General features: G+C 40.8%; 2 protein-coding genes across 6 annotated transcripts; one reads left to right on the forward strand and one right to left on the reverse strand.

The window, feature by feature from the left end:
* Positions 1 to 21: 21 nt before the first annotated feature.
* edc3 (enhancer of mRNA decapping 3 homolog (S. cerevisiae)) lies at positions 22 to 7393 on the reverse strand. The gene is made up of 7 exons (XM_012880387.3): positions 7242 to 7393; positions 6838 to 7004; positions 5140 to 5366; positions 4713 to 5051; positions 4461 to 4614; positions 2840 to 3057; positions 22 to 2594 (listed from the first exon to the last, which is right to left on the reverse strand). Exons 2-7 carry the CDS (start codon positions 6999 to 7001, stop codon positions 2260 to 2262), a joined length of 1437 nt encoding a protein of 478 aa, XP_012735841.1. The 5' UTR covers positions 7002 to 7004; positions 7242 to 7393; the 3' UTR covers positions 22 to 2259.
* A 2196-nt stretch (positions 7394 to 9589) lies between these two features.
* Positions 9590 to 21853, forward strand: LOC110366457 (unconventional myosin-XVIIIa-like). Of its 5 annotated transcripts, none has more exons than XR_004932963.1 (20): positions 9590 to 9778; positions 9871 to 9935; positions 11408 to 11678; positions 11794 to 11882; positions 11949 to 12084; positions 12155 to 12259; positions 12377 to 12502; positions 14009 to 14238; positions 14332 to 14596; positions 15756 to 15804; positions 15871 to 15913; positions 16013 to 16076; positions 16169 to 16242; positions 16685 to 16769; positions 16864 to 16951; positions 17064 to 17131; positions 18423 to 18521; positions 19229 to 19519; positions 21545 to 21564; positions 21661 to 21853. XR_004932963.1 is itself a non-coding variant. In XM_036148204.1 (20 exons), exons 1-18 carry the CDS (start codon positions 9746 to 9748, stop codon positions 19516 to 19518), a joined length of 2166 nt encoding a protein of 721 aa, XP_036004097.1. In that variant the 5' UTR covers positions 9590 to 9745; the 3' UTR covers position 19519; positions 21545 to 21564; positions 21661 to 21853. The 5 variants fall into 5 exon arrangements, 1 of the variants encoding a protein (XP_036004097.1); XR_004932964.1 differs by having other exon boundaries at positions 14332 to 14575; XM_036148204.1 differs by having other exon boundaries at positions 15756 to 15913; positions 19229 to 19351; positions 19432 to 19519.

Genomic DNA, 21853 nt, shown 5'->3' on the forward strand with positions numbered 1-21853 from the left:
AAAAGCACAGACAGGCAAATATTGAGTGGTTATTGATTTTTTTTATTATTATTGGTTCAGTCTGCAGACATGACACATGAGGAATGCAGAAAGTTTCTGCAGAACACACGGAGATCAATGGCGGTATCCTGTGCAGACCAAGAACACAAACAACAAAAACAAACCACTGCCGTTTTTAATGCGATTCTTCCGAGCGGAAAAAAAACTCAGTTCCCAATTCTTTGTGGAAAACAACAACAACAACAAAAGTCTATCGCTGATAACCCAAAGCTGCCGTCGCAGCGGGGATTAAAGAGGAAGCGTCAAAAATGTTTCCCCGGTACTGCCACCTGGTGGTCAATAAACAAACGTCGCCTGACTCACATTCGGCAACCCTGGCTTCACTTTTCTGAGCCAGGCCTGTCTCAACAGATGTGAAATAATTACACATCAGCCGAGAGGAATGTTGGAGAAGAGGGAGCTTATTGTGCATGGCTGTAGCTCGCAGTGAACATGCACAAATCAACCCCTGTGAAAACTGCTGATTCAAAAGGCGAGCTTCCCTTTTTTGGATGGTGGAAATTTGGCATTTAAACCCCCCCTACCCAAAAAAAAAAAACAAAAAAAAAAAAAAAAAAAAACACCGACATCTACCAGAGTGCCCGGCATCACTAACCTCGACAGGAACTGAACTGCGTAATTTAACAGGACCTGCTTATGAGAACAATAACGTGTAACTGCAACAGGCTACTAAGTTTAGTTCTGGACTCATTTCAAATGTAAATGATACATTTAAAAAAAAAAAAAAAAAGAGGGGGAAAAAAAAGCAGCTTTTATCATCAAGTACTCGTGGAAAGAGATGTGTCAACCTCAAATGGCACAAAAGCAGCAACTCTTATGGCCTTATTATTCACAGTCTATGCCTCATGGCTGATTGTTGACGATCAATATAACACCATGAAACTATAAAGCCCGTATGAACATTTTAGATAAGCAGACACGCTTTTTTGTTTTGTTTTGTTTTTTGGGGGTGGGGGTTCATAAACCTCCTCTGCACAGGGCACCAGAGCTCTAAAACAAATCTAGTTGAATCGTAACCAAATGAGCAACTGTAACACCCGAAGGATCGCGCCGGTGTGCCGCAGCTCCTCATTGCTCACTTTGCCAAATGTCACGTGTTTCAGCCGTTTTCTTCCACCCTGAATCCAATAAATCAGCTTTACTCTGATGACCTAGGTAAGTTTCACAGCCCGCTTTTTTGTGTGTGCCTTATTTGAGGAAAAACAAAATGTATTAAAATGATTCAGTAAACAAGCCTCTTCGGCTGTTCGTTGAGCTGGAACTCCCAAACGCTCTGGTACAACCTTCTACCGCATAGCATCCTATCAAATGTAGAAGTGAAAGTGTATTCTCTTCCAACAATAAGAAATAAGCTGGCCCGTTCAAAGAAATGAGTAGAAAAATACCAAACAGCAGGGTGAAAAAAAGCACAAATGTGCTACAAATATGGCAAAGTTTTTAAGCAAAGCCACATTCATAATCAAGACCAACTGATATTTTCATGAACCAAGCACAGAGTTTTATTATTAGGCTGATCTCTGATACTGCTTCGTGAAGATGAGGGTGGAAAACAGGAACTTTTAACTGTAGAAGAGGAGCTCTGGTGCTGGCAGAACAACAACAACAACAACAAAAAAGTTAGAAAATTAGATTCTGCCTGTGAACCTTCTCGACAGAAGCCATGTTTATGCAGGTTAAAACGCTACTGAGGCCCCATCTACAAACTCTCTGCTTTCGTGGCTCATAAGCAATCAGTGCGTCTATCTGTGCAGTCCGGAATCTTAAAAAAAATAACAACAATGAAGCAGCGCAACAAAGACATGGAGGCTGCCTGCAGACACCGGAGACCTGGTGCGGAGAAGCACACGTTGTATGTGTTCTGATGGATTTACGCTAAATGGAAAGCTGGATTTAATGAACTGCATTAACGTTTCCAAAGTTAGAGATTGTCCTTTTCACTTTGTTCCTGTTGAACTGGATTATAATCCCAAAGCTTCGTCACCAACAGAGACCTGAACGATTATCACCCCTGCAACGTCATGCTCTGACATCTGTAACAAATGAAGAAAGCAACAGTGGTCCTGCAGTGTGAGGAAACGGTTCAAAATGATGAATCAAGAGTCGGCACGGCCGAACTGAAAGGAACAGCCGGCACTCTTGCAATATAAGGCGCCCAAACCACAGAACGGTCAAGGAAGGTGAGAGGTTTAATCAGTCCCGTCAAGCGGAGTGCAAGGGGATGACGAACTTGCAGCCGAACGGAGAAAGGTATTTGATGCCCAGCTCCTGGAACACCTGCCGAGGAATGCCTATGTCGCACAGGTAAACCCTGCCGGCCCCCTCGGCCAGAGGAAGGGGCAGGCAAAGCGAGAGGGACCACTTGGCCTCCACTGCGTGGCCCTGCCCGCTCACGGGCGGGTCCAAGCTGAGCACCGGCGCTCTGTTCTGGTTGGCCCAGTCCGCGGCGGCTCGGTACCACGGCTGGTCCATCAGGAATGTGTTCTCGTGGCAGTCCAGGCAGTTTATGATCAGATCCACCGGCGTGTCGGGAAGATCTTTATGGGGGGGGGAAAAAAAAAACAGAAGATAAGATAAGATAGTCATTATTGATCTCACATTGGAGAAATTTACTTGTTATATGGGCTCAATAGTCAATAGTTAGCCAAAAGTAGGAAAATGTGCATCAGTTATATACAGTGTATCTTCATATAAACAGTAGATCAAAAAGAAATTGAGAAAAAACATAGCAGCGTGACCCGCTGATGGTCGTTTCAGACCGCCCGGTCCCAGCCCAGCTCACCTTTGATGCTGGACACCTGTTTGCCGCCGGTCTTGTTGAACAGCGTCAGCTCGCTCGTCACAGAGTCGAGCATCTTGACAAAGTTGGGCAGAAACAGAATGACCTCCACCTCGTGGTTGGCCAGGTGACGGCCGCAGCTGATGCCCTGCGCTCCCTGAACATGAGGCCCGCACAGCAGCGCCACCGTAGGGCGCTGGTGGAGGTTCTTGGGAGTAAATCTGAAAGATATCAACAATATATAAATTATTCATTTTTTTTTCTGTGCAAAATTACTCCATTTAAAAATCCCATACATTTTCAGACTCAAACTTCAAAAATTTTATTTTAAAAAAATGAACCGAGCTGGCTTTTATCCTCTGTACGTTCTATTAATCTGGAAACAACATTGGCTTCTGCTTCAGCATAAAGATAAAAGTCCCATGGATTATTTATTGGCAAGTTATACCAGCTGTATTTGAAAATCTACAGCAGATACTGAAATATTTTACACTAAATACAGATTTGGTACTCCCTTATACCTTTGACACATTTATGCTGTTTATGAAAGAAGTTTTCTATAAGTTAGGAGTTTTTCTGCTTTGCTTGATGCCTAAACCAGAACCAGTTAGAAAACGACAAAACAGCTGAACACTTTGATTTTAGAAAGCAGAGAAGCCAAGAAAGTAGTCAGATGCAAGAAGTTAATCTAAGAACATGTGTTTCTTTTGAATTCCACAGTTATCTTTTATGTAAGATATAAAGGAATACAGTTAGAAACAGTTTTTCAGATTTCTTTCCCCCCCCGTCTTTAGCCTGAGAACCTGAAAACACTTAACGCTAATTCCAGACTTTTCTATGACCGTCATGGCCCGTTCACACCAAACGCGATCAAACAGAATTTTTCCCCTTGATCGTCTGCCGCTGGTCGCTGGCGCTTACTTTACGTCTCTCTCTCTCGCAAACCATCAGCGTTGTAGCCGTCCTCCCCAGCTCACTTCACCGCGTCATGGAATAGGAGGAGCGCCTTTCCGCTTGCCGGTCCCTCCTGTCAGTTCAGCTCACCGTGGCGGAGATGGATTTTACCGAGCGAGTATTTAATGTGGAAAGCCGAACAGAGCCGTGGCACTCCAGTTGAGGAGCTGCTGCCCCGCGTTGGGGATGGCTCGCCCTCTGGGACACGAACTACAGGCGTCTTCAGTCAGTTAATCCATCATTGCTCGATAGAAATACATCCTAACTGTACTGTCTAAATATGCAACACATAAAAAAACATTTTTTATGGCTAAATAAACGGACGAGGAACACCTTAACGGCAAGCGAAATGATTTGCTTAGTACTGACTGTTGAACTCGAGGGAAATTTCGCTTTGCTCCATTCGCCCAATTTGTGCCGTTCGCATCGCGGACTGCTAGTCCGCTCCTGAACGCACCTTCACATAATCGTTCGCTCCAAACGCCTCGTTCGCATTCGGTGTGAACGCACCCTATGAAACATTAAGATGGGAAGAAACAGCGACTGTTCAACGTGTTAAACCAAAAACCCTGTTGACTCAAAACCTGCTTCACTTTCAGCGTGATTCTCAGCCATGCTAAATTAAAGTTGAACGTGTAAATGTGAGCTTCCTCCAATTGAGTATCGGTACCTGTTGGGCCCTCCTAACAACGTGAGCGTCATCTGGCTGGCGCACACTCCGGTCATCTCAAGTCTCCGCTCCAGTGTCAGCCCGTAGCGCTCAGCGACAGACAACAGACGCTTGTGGAGCTCGTAGGAAATACTTGGAACGACAAGTCCCGAGTCTGTATGAGGTGAAGACAAGCAGGTTTGAACCACTCTCGTCTAGTTTGATTTTAAAATATTGGCTTGCAATTCACTCACCGCAACGCTAAAGGCTTACCAGTGCAGTACTCTTTGGGCCCAGGCTGCGGTACAATAATCTGTCTGTAAACAATAGGTTTGGCCTCCAGGATGTTCTCGTCGTGGCGGTACCGGCTCGGCGTCTGATCCTGAGGCGTGCCCCGTGACCTCGCCCCGTTGCGGCGCTCCGTCGTGTCAATCTCTGAGAACACCGCCGCTTTGTCGAACAACGCCAGGTTCCCTTCGAAATCGAAATCCGTGTCCAGCCCCTCGTCCATGCCGTCGCCGAAGCACTCGTCGTCCCTGTTTTTCATCTGCCCGTTCTTCACGCCGTTCTTCTTCGGCGTCGCCTGGTTCGCCCCTCGACTAGTAGACGACCCTGACAGCATGGCGAAAACGGCCATTAGCGTCGCACAACAAGAGCCACCGGTTCGGGTTTTACCTTCAGCCAAAGGAACGCCACTTACAGGAGTTATGTCTTCGGCGAAAGCCTTTCGGCTGACCCAGTGCGTCCAGGTGGCGTTCCCCGTAACTTTTGGAGCACTGCTGCGGCGAGTTGACCTTCTCCACAGATCTGGGATCGCCCTTTGGGACAGCGACTGGTACAGTGCTTCCTTTGGCAGCGGTATTAGAGGTCGTCCGTGCATTCCCATTTCTGATGTCCAAGATCTTCAGCTCCTTTATGTCAATGGCACTGCAAGGAAGAAAGCCAAAAAAGACATTCAGTCACAAGCAAAAACTTTCTAGACCCATTTCACCGGGGCACCAGTTCCAGGATAAACCTGCTGTGACCTGTAAAGATTTCGTTTGAGAAAATTATTGGCATACTCCTTTTCTAATTGAGCAAAACATACAGTTGTTTCTGGGTTTATTTTAAAGCTGACATTCAACACGTAATCCAACAGATTTACATACAGAGATTATTAAACAAAGTTGACATGAAATAACTACACAGCTGCGGTGCAGTGAGGACTTATCGCAACCAGGAATCACACCAGAGGCACTTTTCCATGAGCGCATATGGGGAGAACACAGGCAGTGAGCGGCTCTGTATCTGTGAGTGAAATCAAACAGCTGTATTTCATCTGAAAATCTAAAGACCCAACCATGGTCAACAACGCACAGGTCTAGACCAAGGCGAGGCAAATTTATTTGTATAGCACAATTCAGTACAGAGAGAATGCAAAGTGCTTTACATTATTAAAATATAGGAAAATAAAACAGAATAAAAGCAAGTAGGAATGAAATGTAGAAACAAAATATAATATTAAAAACAGTTGGAACAGTCTGTCTGGTCTGGTCTACACTCCCCCAGGACTCGCCCCCAACACCCAGGCTTGTAAACCCAATCAGATAACCGGTGATAAAGAATATAATATTGTTATTATTTACATTTTTTTATTCACGTTTAAGTTACTCATGTGATTAAATGTATGTTGAGTCCATTTTTTTACGCTATACATTGTTAGCTAAAGTCATCCCTTTTGCATTTCTCCATATTTTTCCAAAGTGAACGTCTTGCTTCATCAGGCCTTTTTTAAATTGAACCTAATAGGTGGTAAAGATGAACTCTTTAGTTGCTTACCTTCAGTCTCCATGTAAAGGATGGAGCAGCATCCCCTGCAACTGGCACCAGGAATATTATGTTCTGGTCCAAACCCTGACTGATGATGGCTGATTCTTAGTGGATTATTTCTTGCTTCCTTCATTACAAGAAAATTGGCCCAAAATGTCAGTTTTATGACCCCCCCCAAGCAACTTTCTCCATTATGTAGATCATCCCCACGATACTTTCAGCAGATTTCTATTTCTATTCTCTGTCACCGCAAAGAAGTCAGAGTGTTTTCATCTCCAGAGAAATTATTTTACAAACAATGTCTTACTCGAACCTTTTCAGCTCTGCTCAAAAAATTTCGACAGGGTTGAAATCCATGCTTGACTTAAAAAAATATATATATTACTTTGTTGTGGGGCTTGGCAATATATCGAGATTACATATCGTTTACATATTGAGATGGTCTATGTTTATCTATTCAAGTAGGTTATTTTTAAGCTGTTTGTTAAAGAAAAAGTGCTTGTCAGACACTAGGGACAAAGGTTTGATTCTCTGAATTTCAGAGATGCCTTTTTGTAATTACTTTATGAAAAAAACAAAACATATTTACCTGAAAGTGACCTCAGGGACGGGGCATTTGACTCCGTTGTGGAAAGGCTGTCTTAAGGAGATGGTCTGGCTGGACTGGTCCACAGATGACACCTCTCCCTGATAAACTCCCAGCGTCGGTCCACAGTTAAGAGACACCAAACTACCCAACCAGTCCGTGGCCATTATCTGCAACAAATAACAATTCCTTTCAATCAAAATGTACAGCGAAACAATCACAACAGCCTTCGCGGACTCTATGTCCGAACAACAATTTAACTTTAGTAGGTGCACCGAAATATTCACACTTTGTCGCTAACGTCGGAGGGCACATTTAGCAGTAGCTCCGGCCTTGTGTTAAGCTAGGTTGCTAATCTAAAGCTCGTTTCAGGCTTAAATTATTCGCGTAAAGACGGCAGCGGGTACCTTTCCAATGTTTAATCGAAGCGGACTCTTTTGGTCAGCAAAAGGTGAAAAAATGTACAAATACGACCCAAGAAAACAGCTCAGTCAGATTAGCTTCTTAGCATTTAAACGGCTACTGCTACTAATGTCCTGTTTCCGGGAAACGTCACTTTTCAAAATAAGACGCGTGAGAAAAATCTTTCCCCATGGCAACAAAAGCCCGTCAGGATTTTGGCTTCTTTTGTCTATTAATTTATGAATCTATTCATTTATCTTGTCTATTCATTTGGTTGTTCTGTATCTTTCTAGAAATTAATAGCAAACGTGATGATATCTACATGACAAAGGGCGCATTATTAAATATCTTTCGAGCTGGTTCCCTGATTACAGTTAAATCGATCAAACATGGTGGTGTAACTCATTATATATTTCACCCTTTCTGCCCAAAACGGAACATCTAATGACCAAAGGGTGCTGCATTAACGGTGTTACATTGTTTGGAAATGCTTAGCAAAATCTTCAAAAGGGCTTAAGCAGCGTTTGATTGGATGGAATGATTAATAAATACAGAAACTTATTGGATTTCCATTCAGACTGGAACTGGGACATGCATAGGCTTTGATCCTCCTAACCCTTCCACTGTAGCTCTTTCTATAAAGTTTAGGTCAGCTGTCCAGCTGGAGGGCAAATCCACCACGTAGCAGGACTTTTTTAGGCTCCAATGTTACATCCATGAATATCCTGTATTTGGCTTCATCCATCTTACCATGAACTATGATCAGCTTGTCTGTCCCAGCTGAGGAAAAGCTTCACCATAGTTTAATACTGTGCCAGCATTAAGCTATGGTTTCCATGTTTCCCTATGAGGATGGTGTGCTCTGGGTGAAAAGTAGCCTGGATTGTCAAAACAGACAGCCTCCTGAAGGGAACTCCTCTCCTTGACAGTTGTATGACCAAACCATAACACCAAAGAGAAGGATAAAGGTGATTATGATTTCTTTAAAAGCACAATAAAAAGAGCCATTAAGTCAATATAAAAAGGGCAGTTTCCTCTGTAGCAGAAGAGACTAAGATAAAACGTGCTTGCTCACTGCCTCACAGTTGGCTTCAAAATTCAAATCATCATTTGAAATAGTTCCAAGGTGTAAGAATGCACACTCTCAAATGTTTTACCTTTAATTAAAGTTACTTTGTGCTTATGAGGTTTCTTCATAAACTCAGTGACCATGTCTTTGGTTTTATCAGTATTAAGATCCTCACACCGTTTCACAAAGTCATCAGTCACTGGGTCGTGGCTGTTTTCCTTTTCTTGGAGAAGACTTACTAGGACCGAATCATCAGTGCTGAATCTGTTGTTATATCCGCTCTGACGCATCATTGCATGCAGAATAAAAAGCGGAGGTGATAGCACAATGCCTTCAGGTGACCCTGGGGCAGTGTGTTTAAAGACAAATCCGAGAATTTGCACAGGCATGAGAGACATTTGTTAACTCTTCCTTTCTTAGTCTTAGTTGTTAAAAAAAAAAATCCAGGATCCACCTCAGCAAGTTATTACTTAAATCAAACTGCATGCGGAGGCTTCTGATTGAATGTAATTGTCTCATCAAAGTGTTTGCCAGTTTCAAATCAGTTCAACGCACCATATGTTCTAATAGAGCGGCGCTTTTGCGTACTAGCCTGGCTTACTTACCCAAGAAACAACTTGTGATTTAGTCACAAGGATGCAACATTTCACACTGGCCTGTAGAATATCAGCATCATTAGAGACTATTTATCACCGTGTTTATCCTTAACATTAGAAAGAAAAGCCCCTAAAGTTTTCTTTCTTTTTATTTTTACAGCAGTCACTTACTGTAGAAAACATGTAATCAGAAGAACGCTGTTATTGGTATTTATGTAATGGCAGTCAATTAGCCATTGAGGCTAAATTATCTCATGTGGAGACATCCAGGGAGTGAGGCGCGTCACACTCCTGCTACCTGCTTTTCGTGTACTGAAGTCACCATGCATGAAGAGAAGCTCAGTGTTGAGGCTATCTGTGGATCACAAATAAAGCAGGAGGGCCATAACAGTGAACAGGAGAGAATGTCTCAAGTAAGGTTCTGTTAGGTAGAGAAACTCTTCTTTTAGACAGTACTGTTCAAATTTTATTATGTCATGCCAATTTTTCTTTTCATGCACCAGCGCTACCTCTTTGAAACGACATATGCCACGACATGCATGATAACAACAACAACACATCACGAACGTTGCTGTGGATGACACATAAAAAAAAAAAAAGCCCTGCAAGGACATGACTGTGTGTCTCCGATCACGTAAACAGTGGAACTATCAGGAGACATGATCCAATAATAGTTACACACCTCCAGATAACAGCTTTGTGTGAAAGTATGTCCTCTAGACGTAGGCGGGCTGGTGAGCAGCTTCTTCCTCACAGAAGGGACTGACAACTTGGGCCTTGGTGGACGCTGCAGGTCCTTAATGCAGGCATCAAAGTTGTTTTTTTCTCTCTCAGGGACCTAGACATGTGGGACTCCAGATCTGACTTTATGGCCCAGGTGAGAACTAATTATGGATATTTCTTTTTTTAATATATATTTGGCCAGAAGAGAATTATTTAAATCAATCAAACTCTCTATTTTCTTTAAAGTCTTCAGCATGGTGTGGTTTGTCGACTCTTTCTGGATCAGGGTTTCTGTTAAGAGCCGGCTCCAGGTAATTGTATATAAGCAGCCCATACATGCATGCCTGGTGAGGAGGTGTAAAAACCTGAAAAATAAATGTATTGCTGTTATACAATCTAATGATAAAACCTTTATATAAATCCAATATTTGAATTGAACACATTACTGAGGACAAAATGTCTCTGTAATGTTTTACAGTATTTATCACACTCTTCAATGCAACAATCATTGGTACACCTAGCAATTCATATAAAATAAATGTAAAAGAAGTATTTTAGCCACATTTTACATTAATGTGCTGATTACTGTGTTGAGTGACATTCAATTTGGCTTCCTGTTTCTCTAGAGTATACACATATCATGACATGAAGGCACATTTGTCTTCGCCTCTCTTCAAAATAGGAAAGACTAGAAAACATGCTAATCAAATGCTGCAGAAATGGGCTGGTTTTGCTAAATTATATATATATATAGATATAGATATATAGATATATATCTATATCTATATAGATATAGATATATATATAAAAAAGTACAAGAAAATGGCTGCCTACCTAAACCTGCCCACATCGACCGTCAGAGCTATCATCAGAAGCGTGAAACAACTGGGACTATGATGAACAGAGCTTGACGAGGGACCAAAACTTCCGTGTTGAAAAATAATTTCAGGAAAATGATTGAATACAAAATTTTGCGAAATATTGCAGCGCTCTATTCACCTAATTCGCGCCGTTCGCATCACGGACTGTTAAATAGCTCCTGAATGCACCTTTACACTGGGATGACATTTACATCACTCGCTCCATTTGCCATGTTCACGTTCGGTGTAAACAGTCCTTTAGAGAACGGCCACACAGAGTAATACCCTGGGGTCACCAGGTCTAAACGATGCAATCATCTACTAGCCAAATGGTTATTTGGCAGGCGTATGTCAGGAAAATAACTTTCCTTCCCCAAGATTAAGAACACTGAAAGATTTGATATTCTGGGTGGTTGATTCTCTTCCAAAGATCCTGAGAACCATGTTAAACTGTGAACTCTTTGAATACCAGGAGTTTTCTCAAAAAAGTGACAGACTGACAGAAAACTATACAATCAGCAGGATACTGATCTGGTGAAATCAACCCAGAACTGGTTGGCTAGACACAGAATAAACCTTCCTTCATTGCCAGCTCAGTCCCAAGACCTAAAACCCATGGATATCCTGTGCATGCGACCATTTCACACGGTCGTATGCAGTAACCGTGTCAAATGTTGGCTGTCGGCCAAACTGTTGACAGCAGAGGTGCCATTGTTCGATGTACCAATATTTGGACTTTTCCCCAAATGTCGGCAAATGAAACATTTCATTTTCTAAATCCTTAGGTGTTAAATTATGCTACATAAATAAGGTTTTTCACACACCTACCATCATCCATGCCAGGGGTACTAATAAGGTAGGAGGTTGTTTTAAGCAAGGTGCTTATACTTTGGATGATTTTTGTGTTTCTGCACATGTGGCAGTGCTGGTGGCTTCAGAAGGAGCGACCCAGGCCTGAGGAGGTGGCAGTCAATGTACCATCTGGAGCCTGAGAGCCCTACAAGGTCCTTTTCGCCATTAGGAGCAGAATTATGGGCTAGTCGTGGTGAAAGGAGCTTCAGACAAGCAGAAAGGGTGCCGTGGCTCCAGGACGCTCATGAGCGGCTGAACACTAAACTGGACCGGCTGAGGACCAGAGAATTTACACTAGGCTACAACAAGACGACGGCACAGATGCTCGACATGGAGCAAAAGGTGGGGAAATTCAAAATGAAATATAAAAAAAAATAAAAAATAACCTTTATATTTTTCAGAGGTTGTCAATCATTTTCTAGTTGCTCTTTTTGATTTGTACTCCTGCGTCACGCAGCTGCTATCTGAAACGAGTGCTCTCAGACAGGATGCAGGTAAAATACCCCGGTTTGACCGAAGCCGACAGAGTAGAGAGCTCCAAGAAAAGTAAGTGAGGAAAAACACATGTAAATAAAAATGTACAAGATTTGCAAAAATAAATTCTCTTTGAAGAGTCTTGAAGTCGGAAAATAAGCTGCTGGACTTGAGGTCTTCTTTGGAGAACGTAAGCGAGGATCAGTCGACTTGTCTTCGACCTCCATTCTTACACAGCACATCCCTCAAGACCGCAGGAGACATGACTAAAGAGGTGTCAGGCCTTTGTATATTCAACATTTGTTTGTGCATGTTTCTGTATGTAAATTCTGGTTTGCACACAGGAGATCAAGAATCTAAGGGAGGCCCTGAGAGAAGCCGAGGCCAGGGCCTCAACTCTCCAAGAAGAGCGCAACAAAGCACTCCAGGATCTTCACACCTCTGCAGAGGTAAAGCAGACATACATAAGACATATTAAAGTCTTAAAGAATCCCAGAGGTGGGTTAACTATCACTGGGATTTAGCTAATTTCAAAGCTCTTTTTGACATCATGTTTGTCTATGCAGATGCAGAAGATGTTGATTAATCAAATGGATGATATTAAAAAGAGAGTCAGTGTTGGCACACAGGGACACTCGGAGGGACAGAACCAGGAGAGCGAATCCAACAGCAGCATCAGCCAAGCTTGTCTGGTCAGTACAAGTTGCTGGACTGCACGATGTACAGCCTGAATCTGAAACATATTTGCATGACAAAAAAAGAGTTTTTTTTCTCAGAGAGGCGCCAACATTGTCTTCAGGAAATATTCAAACCTCTGAACCTTTGCAGATTTTTCACAATACAGCCACAAACTTTAAATGATTCAGAGATTACATGGGATAGATAGAGTCCCACAGAGCTGTGGATTAGAAGGACAGATACATGGTTTTCAATGTATTTATTTTTTCATAAATAAAAGTCCTCATAGTGTGGAGTGAAAATGTGTTTAACCTCTTAGTTCTCGTACCCCCAAATAAACTCCAGCGAGAACAGCTTTTAAGTAGGAAAGAGTCAATTTGTGTCCAATTTGATCTCAGTGTAAGTGCAACATTTCTGTGAAGCATTAATAAAAGAAGCCGATGGCATCTCTGGAGGTGATGCAGAGATCCACATCTTAGATGGGAGGTGCACAACTAGAGTGAACAACAACTATCACTTCTGCAATCCAAAAATCTGTGCCCATATTGACAAAGACTCTCAGAGTCCTCTCAGAGAGCTCCTCTCCTAGCCTAAAAAAAATCCTACCTTGGAGATTTAGCTTAGGAGTGATTCAGATAGCTGCTGAGAGCGGCTCTGAGTAAGGAAATGACAGACTTTATTATCTTAGTGTGGTTGAACCCGTTGCTTGGTGTGACGGTGTCTTTTAAGAGCTGTGATTGGTTCATAGTAAAAACACATACACACAAATATGCTCATATTAATGAAAGGAGAGACATCTGTGCCATAATGATTAAACTTAGCAAAATTAAGTAATTATCGCGCACCTTATTTGCATTTTCATCATCTTTTTGATTGGCTTGTCATTACGTTTACTCACCATACTGGTAATTTATATTAATGTGCACTCGACTGGTCAGCATTTTACTGAGATCGCCTGCTTGTATAAAGAGGTCGTACTTGGCAAATAGACCGACATGAAATGGAGAAAAAAGGTGGAGATGGCCGAGTGGAGCAGCACCTCTGTCCGCACAACCCTGAGAGGAGAATAGAGGAGTATTCCAAAAAAAGTAAAAAACAAAGCAACTGGACTTGTTTTCCGTAGCTGAAGACGTTTCGCTTCCTCTCCAAGAAGCTTTCAAAAAGTCTGGAGTAATGTGGAGTAACAAGCTTTATACTTCTGTCTAACAAAGGCCTTGTAATGACTTAGATAACATGCAAATTCAACAGAAACAGGACCATCCCTTAGTAATGGGCGGTTGTTAGAGCCATTAAGTCAGCAGATTGAACCAAAACTAGTCCATTCCTCTGTAACGAGGAGTCGTTAGGGTTGTTGTTGGCCTGGTTTAAAAGAACGATGTTTTGATCACCCGTATGAGAGTGAGAATTGAGGTGATGATTGGCCGGAATTAATCCTATAGCTGCATTATAGAGGAGTATTGAAAGGTAAATTAATCCCTGGATCACTCCACTGAACCCTTCATGTTGTGTCTTTGGCACAGGAAAATGAAAAACTGCGACAAGAACTAGAAGTGATCATGGAACATCTGGCTACGTCACAACGTCAGCTGCAGGAGCTAAATGAGGAGAAAATCCAAAACTCAAGACAGATCACAGATCTGGAAGCAGAGCGCTCTCAGCTGCTCAGAGAAAAGAAGGAGCTTCTGGGCACAAGAGACCAAGATGGAGATCTTGTATCAGATGAGACAAAGGGAAACAACAGCCAGCGCAGGTGAGACCGTACACAAGTGGAATCCTTCAGCATGCTGAGATCAGATTCAGCTATTACCTCTGCAAGTTATAACCAATACAATATATTTCACAGTAAATCTGCAGAAGAGTCGGAATTAGAAAATCAGAAACTGCAGAATCGGTGTCTCTGTTTGGAAGAAAAGCTCAGCGAGAAGGAGAAAATGCTGCAAAGGCAGGAGGAAACATATCAAGAAAAGGATGAAATGAGAATCCTCCACATTAAAGAGCTAGAAGGGATTGCCACACACTGGATGGAAAAATGGCAAAATGTTGCTCTGACCCTTCAGTCCAAGCAAGATGAGTTAGAAGAGCTCAAAGTAAACAACACCAATGATAAAGTAAGAAATCCACTCCTATAAAAGTCTTTGAAAGATGGGCTTAGACATGATTCAGTCCTTGGTTTGGCTATTTTGCCCTACATTTTGTTTTTTCTCTCCAATTAATTTTTTTATAATAGTCAAAACATGCATTGCATGTTCATTGAAGCACTGTGACACAAATGCTGCTCTTTAAAAGTTCCTTAGATGTGAACATAAAATCCACTTTTTCAGAAGTTAATTCATCAGGTTCGCTGACTAAATGTGATGCGTTTCCACATCATTGGAATAATTTGTGTTGAGGACATCAACTAAGTTTAATTCTCCAGTCACACATGTTATACTTTCAGATGAATAAAACATGGTACCCACAGTTTTGTTACAGTTTGTATCAAAAAGTTTAAATATTAGTGTCTAATGATTTTTTTAAAAAAATCTCTGGAAGGCTCTAATAGCTGTTTTAGAAAGTTCCTACAAGAACTTGACAAGGCACGTAAAATATAAGCCCCAATTAGAAAATTAAATACTGGCACAGTACAAAAAAGGATTTATAAAGATTCCAGTTTATCAAATACAAGTTTAAAATCCTGACAGGCTTCAGCAGGAGTAGGAGTTGTGCAATGTTTGACCTCATATCAACCTTATATGAATGTGTTGTCTAAGAATGTTACTGTAGATCATAAATATTATTGTTCCTAATACATGAGGGATACCTTTTTTTTACCAGTAATATTTGAGCTCAACAGCCTTATTTCTGACCAGTTTTTGCTTGTGAGATAATTGGCAAATGAAAAAATCTGAAGTATGTTGGATTGAAGTTTTGTGATCAGAGGTATGAAATACCTTTTAAAACTCATGAGCTTTAATTATGTCATATAAGACTCTCACTGCAGCATGAACAGTAACAAGATTTCCTTTAAAGCCTGACTGAAATTGTGACAGAATAAAGCTCCCTGCCATTTTCCCCAAATCTTTCATAATCAGAGATTATGAAAGATTTAAAGACTAAAAGTTTTAAAGTAGGTCTACAATTTAAAATAATGGGGTCGTCACCATTTAGGGGGAAGAAAACAAAGGCAGATTTATATTCCAAGGGAATTTAAACTGAAATCACTATAAGATATTGTTTCAATGACACAGCCAGAATGAACCAAAAGCACAGTTACCTTTTGTCTTACAGAGAGCGTCTGAGCCTGGGTCCAGGTCTGAAGCATGCAAACAGGAAAAAGGTAAAGATGCCTTTCTATTCGTTGAACACAAGGGGGCATTTATGTGCAATTTGCTTCCGTTTGCAGGTAGTGAGTTGATGCAGACACTTGACAAAGAGACACAGACAGAGTAAGAGGATTTTAATCAGATTTCCAAAGAATTCATTCAATAAATGCCCAGAATAAAACTTTGCAATCAGAGCTTTCCGGTGTGTTTTCTGTTTATCAGCTTTTCAGAATCCTGTTTAATTCATGAGCCCCCACCACGCTCCCCGAGTAACAAATCTACTCAGGTTAACCAGATATTCCTCTCACAATGACATGCTTAATGTGGAAGTATACGGAGTGTGAAGTGTGCATGTTAACATGAACACATGATCATCAGGTGTGGAGGCAAAGCGGCGAGGAACAGAGGCTGAAGCAAAAACTGGCAGAAACAGAGAGGAAAGTGAGTGAGAGGTAAGATTAGCATTTGAAAAAACTATTATGTGCTATGTTCCCAAAGTGAGCTAGGTTTTCTGTTTTTTTTTTTGTTGTTTTTTTTTTTTTACATTTCTGTGTTAGAAACAGAGGTGGGTAGTAACTAGTTACATTTATTTGAGTAACTTGGGAAAATTGAAAAGCATTTCTGTCTGAATTTGTGTTATTCTTTGCATCTTTTTTTATTTTAGTTTTTAAAATACAAGAAATTGTACTTTTGTCTGCCCGATTACATCACTTTTAGGAACTAAATCACATGCTATGATTAGTTACTCAGTACTTGCGTAGCCTTCCTACCAAATACTTTTCTTTTTAATTTCTTGGTTGGCTCCTTTTTACCTTTACTTGTGTAAAATATGCTGAAAAAGTGCTATGCTTATGTAAGTACATTTTTTTGTCTACTCTGACCGCCTCTGGTTAGAGAGAATGATTTGAGGACCATGGAACGGTTGAGAGAGATGGAGAGAACCGAGGCTCAATTCAGGATTTCTGCTCTGGAGCTCAAGGTACAAAACCTCTCACTTTCTGTGAAAACTGTAGGGAATTAACTTTAAATGTCCTGATCATCTTTTCTTTCTTCACTCCATTTTATTGTGAAAGCTGCTGGAAAAGGCTTCTGGATGTTGTCATAATGGCGGAAGTGCTTGGACAGATGTGTCAAACCCTGCTTCAATACACGCACAGCAAGGTGGTATGAGCTTTTTGCTTATAGAACGGTGCATGTAAAAAAAAAAATAATGATAATTCAGAGATTTTCCCCAACATAGATTGAAAACAAAACCTTGCTTGTGTGATTATAGATGAAAAGCAGCAGCCAAATTCTACAGTGCTCCACGAACAACCAACTCAGAGGCAAACAGTTTCCCCGGTGAGGTTTCTGAAAAGTGGGATAAACCACGGATACCCTGTTGATTGTCTAAATTTTTCTCTCTGACAAACACTCTCTGTAGATTTGATGTTAGTTTTATTCTATTTTTTTTTTGTTTTGAAACAAAATATATATAAAAAAAAATCTAAAAAAGACATGTCACAAAAAGTCAAAGATAATATTGCATCTCAACAAGTGAACTGAGAATTTGATCCTCTGTATCACGACCAGAATGTTGGCACATATTTGCCCATGTTGCTCACAAATCAATTCATTTATCCTACATATACTCATATTATCAACGCATGTAAAGCCCACCAATCCACAGGATCAGATCCAACATCTTCACCATCATGGACACAGCTGTTAAAGGGCAACAGGAACAACAGGGTTGATGTGCACAGGGCTTGAATGGCTGAAAAGAACATCAGCTAGAAGCCCGGTGAGGAGGAGACAGCTGCTGGAGCAATTGTTGGGAGTAGAAGATGTGTAAAATGACCATCAAATCCTCGGTTTGGAGCCTCATGCAAGTTCTTGACTCGTGGACTGAGAAAGATCCTGAGACAGGTGAGGGGTCAGCTCAGAGCTACAGAGGAGGTGCTCGTTAATGACCAGAAGAAAGCTGAACCACGTGTCAACAGAAACAGCACTGGTAGGACTACATTGCTATGGATTGAAATCTTGCAACTCCCTTCTTTAAAAGGCACACACTCAGGCCCTTATTAGGTTTCCCAGCGGCCATCTAAATAGTTCAGAGAAACATTAAGAGGAAGTTCTTTGATCCTTCGAGTCCCCAAATCGAGCTCTTTGGCAGCCATTTTCTGAGTAACCAAGGATGAGAACGCTGAAGATGGGTCGAGGGTGAGACGTCCAGCATGGAAATACTTGATGTAACACTGCTGGGACAATACAAGAGAGGCCAGAAAAGAAGTAGGTTGAACTCACCTGGTCAGTCTCCAGACCTCAGTCCTAGAGAAAACCTTAGAGGAAGCTGCTCAAACCTCAAACTTGAGTTTCTCCAACGAGGTCTGAGTGCTGTTTTGATGGTGGATCAAATGCAAACAAATCTTAATTTTTTTAAACGTTATGCACTTATTGCTGATGTTTTCCCCATATACAGTATCTTTCTGCAATAAAACGCAAGAGCCAAATAAATCTAGAGACTGTCCTTTTGTTTGCACGGGAGCAAACTCAGAGATCCAGCAGGGCATCAAACACCCCCCTTCCCCACTGTAAAAAAACAACTTACATAGCAAACTATGCCTAAATAACAAGTGTCTTATATTTGCAGGGTAAAAATGAGAAACTATGTGTTGAAGACAAGAGGAATAAAACCATGTGTCCAGTTAATCCAGAGGTGGAGCAACAGAGAAGATTGGTCACTGAGCAGGTAGACCAACATGAAAAACGTTTCTGGTCCACATGCCAATGGGTTTACATTTACATACATACATTTTGTATTATTTTTCATATTTTTGGCCTACTTCTATAAAACAATAGTGTGGGCCATAAGCTTGTGTGGTGATCAGAGGCAACAACAGTAACTTTGTGTTGATTACTAGTTCAAACAACAGCCTTTTTAACACACAATCTAGCCATACTTCTGTTTAGTTGTTTTCCAGACAAAATAAATTTAGCATCACCAGATCAGTGTGAGCAAATATTTCCTGCTGCTATTGTTACTTTTAAAATCGTCCACTCTCAACAAGATTCAGCAAGTGCAATATCAGTTTTCATTGCCCCCGTAAGAGAAGTTCGGCCATCTGAACCTGAAGGATTTAATAACAACAACAACAATAATAATATTACACTTTATTTAAAATAGATTTTCTGAATACTCAGACACTTTACAAAAAAGCACATGAAATCAACAAAACTGTATGAAATAATACAATAAACGCACTAAAACAAAAAACAAATTACACTGAGCTAAACTTTAAAAGCAATCTGTATGAATGCAGGATTTCATTAGTCAATGGAAATCTGTCTTAATTTTTTAAAGATAGCCCTGTCAGTTTAAAATGCTTCATCTGTCAAATAGGTACATCATTTATTAATAAATGATTAATTAGAACTCCTACATCTCGCTGGTTGTAGTTAAAGAGCTTGTTTAAGGAGCGGGAAGGAAAGGAGGCGGGAAGATTTGCTGAGACCCAAGAAACCGCTCCAAGTGGATCCTCCTCACTGCCGGACTGGACCCCCTCATCTTTAGTTGTGAAGGTAAGAAGGAAAATACAGAAAATACAACTCATCGGGGTAAAAAAATTTACAAATCAAATCCTGTTTTTTCTTTCGTTCAGGCCGCAGCAGACAGGAGAAACTGGCATCAGGGCTCAGCTTTAATGCCCGTGTTGGAGGAGGATGAGGAGAACAGTGACTTGCCCTGAGGTAAAGTCTTAAACTATCAGGGTTTACAATCTCTAAAATAAAATTTAAACCATCTCTTTATGCTCAGCTTTCATTCATCCATAACTATGTTGAATAGTTTTGTGTCTGAATGCTGAAATGTGTCAGTAACTTTAGAGAAATATCTGCAACTGGTATGGCTTTAAACACATAATCTCATCCAATCTAAAGAGCCATTTCATCCCATTTTGTTACCTATATGTCCACATGTGTTCAGACAGAGCTAATCCCGGCTTCTACTTTAATCAAACAGCATTCAGTACGAGGGGAGGGGTGAAGGTCCATGTGCATACGTGAAACATGCTTCAGCAGTAATCTCAAAAATGACTCTCTCTCCCGCTTTACTTGGTGAATAATCGGATATGAAGCTGAGGAGTGAACCGCTCAGCTGCAGCACATCTGACTCCAAATGTAAGAGGATAGGACTGAGTTACAACGTGTCACCATCCTAAACTGAAGCTCTGTGGCAAACTCAGCGGCAGCCTCTCCACGAATGCTGCCTGCTCGCTGCATATTAAATTCAGACGGACTAAAGGAGAGCACAGAATGATGAAGAGATGAGAAAGGATTTTAACTAGTCCACTTTTTTCACAAAAGTGTTTAAAAATCCCCAATATATGTCTGACTCGTCTATATAAATTATACCTTTCCTTTCTTTACCAATTAATGTTAGGCCTACACTGCAAAAAGGGAACTGAAAGTAAGTAAAATGTTCTTGAAATTAGTATTTTTTTCTTGTTTTGAGCAGCTAAATAAGACTATTTGCCAATGAAATTAGTATTTTTACCCCTAAAATAAGATAATTAGATATCCTGCACTCGAAATAAGATGATGGAGATGAATTGTTCCTATTTTAAGTGCAAAAATCTTATTTCATTGGCAGATTATCTTATTTACGTGCTCAAATCAAAGAAAAATACACTAATTTCAATAACATTTCACTCACTTTTAGTTCTCTTTTAGCAGTGTAGTGCCAAAAAGTGGTCTGTGTTGTCAAAGACAAAAAAATGTCTCTATAAATCTCTATCTGTGCTTTGATGAATTTATGTTCGGTATAGAGCCATCCAGTTCAGGTTTGACAAACCTGAGCATTAAAATATTCTAATATTACAGATCCCTTTAAAAACTAATGAAGAGCCTTTTAGATTAGCACTGTTGTCTGCGGTTGCTGTGCAGCCATATTCTCTAAGTGTTTCTAATCCCCATTGAATGGACACAAAAATAGGCAGGAGAAAACCAAGTGGCGTTGCAGCTAAGAGACCTTTCCCCCCTTTCATTTAAATCAAATGTTTATCCAGCCCCTGTAAAGAAATGTGGTTTTGGTGGGGTGCCATATTACCCAGATCCAAACTTGTCAAAGTAGGTTCATGAAGATAACGCCATAAAAGTAGTAATACAGAGTTTTTACAAATTCCCAGAAAGTTTCAATGACGGCTGCTGAATTTGGGAGTATTCTTTTGTTATACTGGGCAAGTTGACCTCCACAAGGAAATTCAGAGAAGAAACTGGTAAAATACAGTTAGTTCAGCTTAAATAGTACTCAGTCTTAAACATCCAGATAAAGAAAAGTGTGTGTGAATCACAGCATAGGGGACCAAAAATCGTTTATATTGTCAGTAATTTGCAATTTAGGAGGAGTGAAAGATTGCCCAGTTTAGTCCACCCAGTTACAATGTAACTTCTGTTTTCGCTAACCAGCTAAAAAAATACCAGAACACTGGACAAAGTTAGACTTTTTAGAAAGGAGAAACCATATGGGTGGAAACCACAAACAGCAGGAGATACAAAGTCAGAAATCTAACACCTCTCAGACAGATGTAACAGAAGACAGCGCCAGTCTGCGATCTGGGCATAAACGTATATCGTTTAAATTGTTTTGCTAGAAGGTGAAGTTAGCTTTGGCCGGTTTAGAGGTGCATATGTGTGTGTTGTGTCTGAGAACAGCCTCTTTCGTTTAAATGTCTAGGTTTCTATCTAAATGTCTTTCTTTCTTCTTTTTTTTTTTAGGTTTACATCTAAATTTCAAGGTTTGCTTGACATTTTTCTCTGCTTGATCTTTTTCATGTTTCATGTTTTAATATTAACAGTTTTGTTTTTTTCTCCCTTTGTTTCCTTTCAAAAAGTCTTAAAGACAAAGCAGCCCACGCCGCAAATTGCAGAAATTGACCGTCTCTGTGGGGATGAAAGTGACCTGCAGTGGAGGAGCATGCCTCTTGCAAACCTTTAGCCTGATGCAATATTCCTGGCTGAGACTATGGGCTAGATATGTGCAGTCTCAATGAAGACGAATAGGAGGAAAGACTTTAGTTAGGTACC

Source organism: Fundulus heteroclitus, chromosome 2 (genome assembly GCF_011125445.2).
Source record: "Fundulus heteroclitus isolate FHET01 chromosome 2, MU-UCD_Fhet_4.1, whole genome shotgun sequence".
Taxonomy (NCBI): domain Eukaryota; kingdom Metazoa; phylum Chordata; class Actinopteri; order Cyprinodontiformes; family Fundulidae; genus Fundulus; species Fundulus heteroclitus.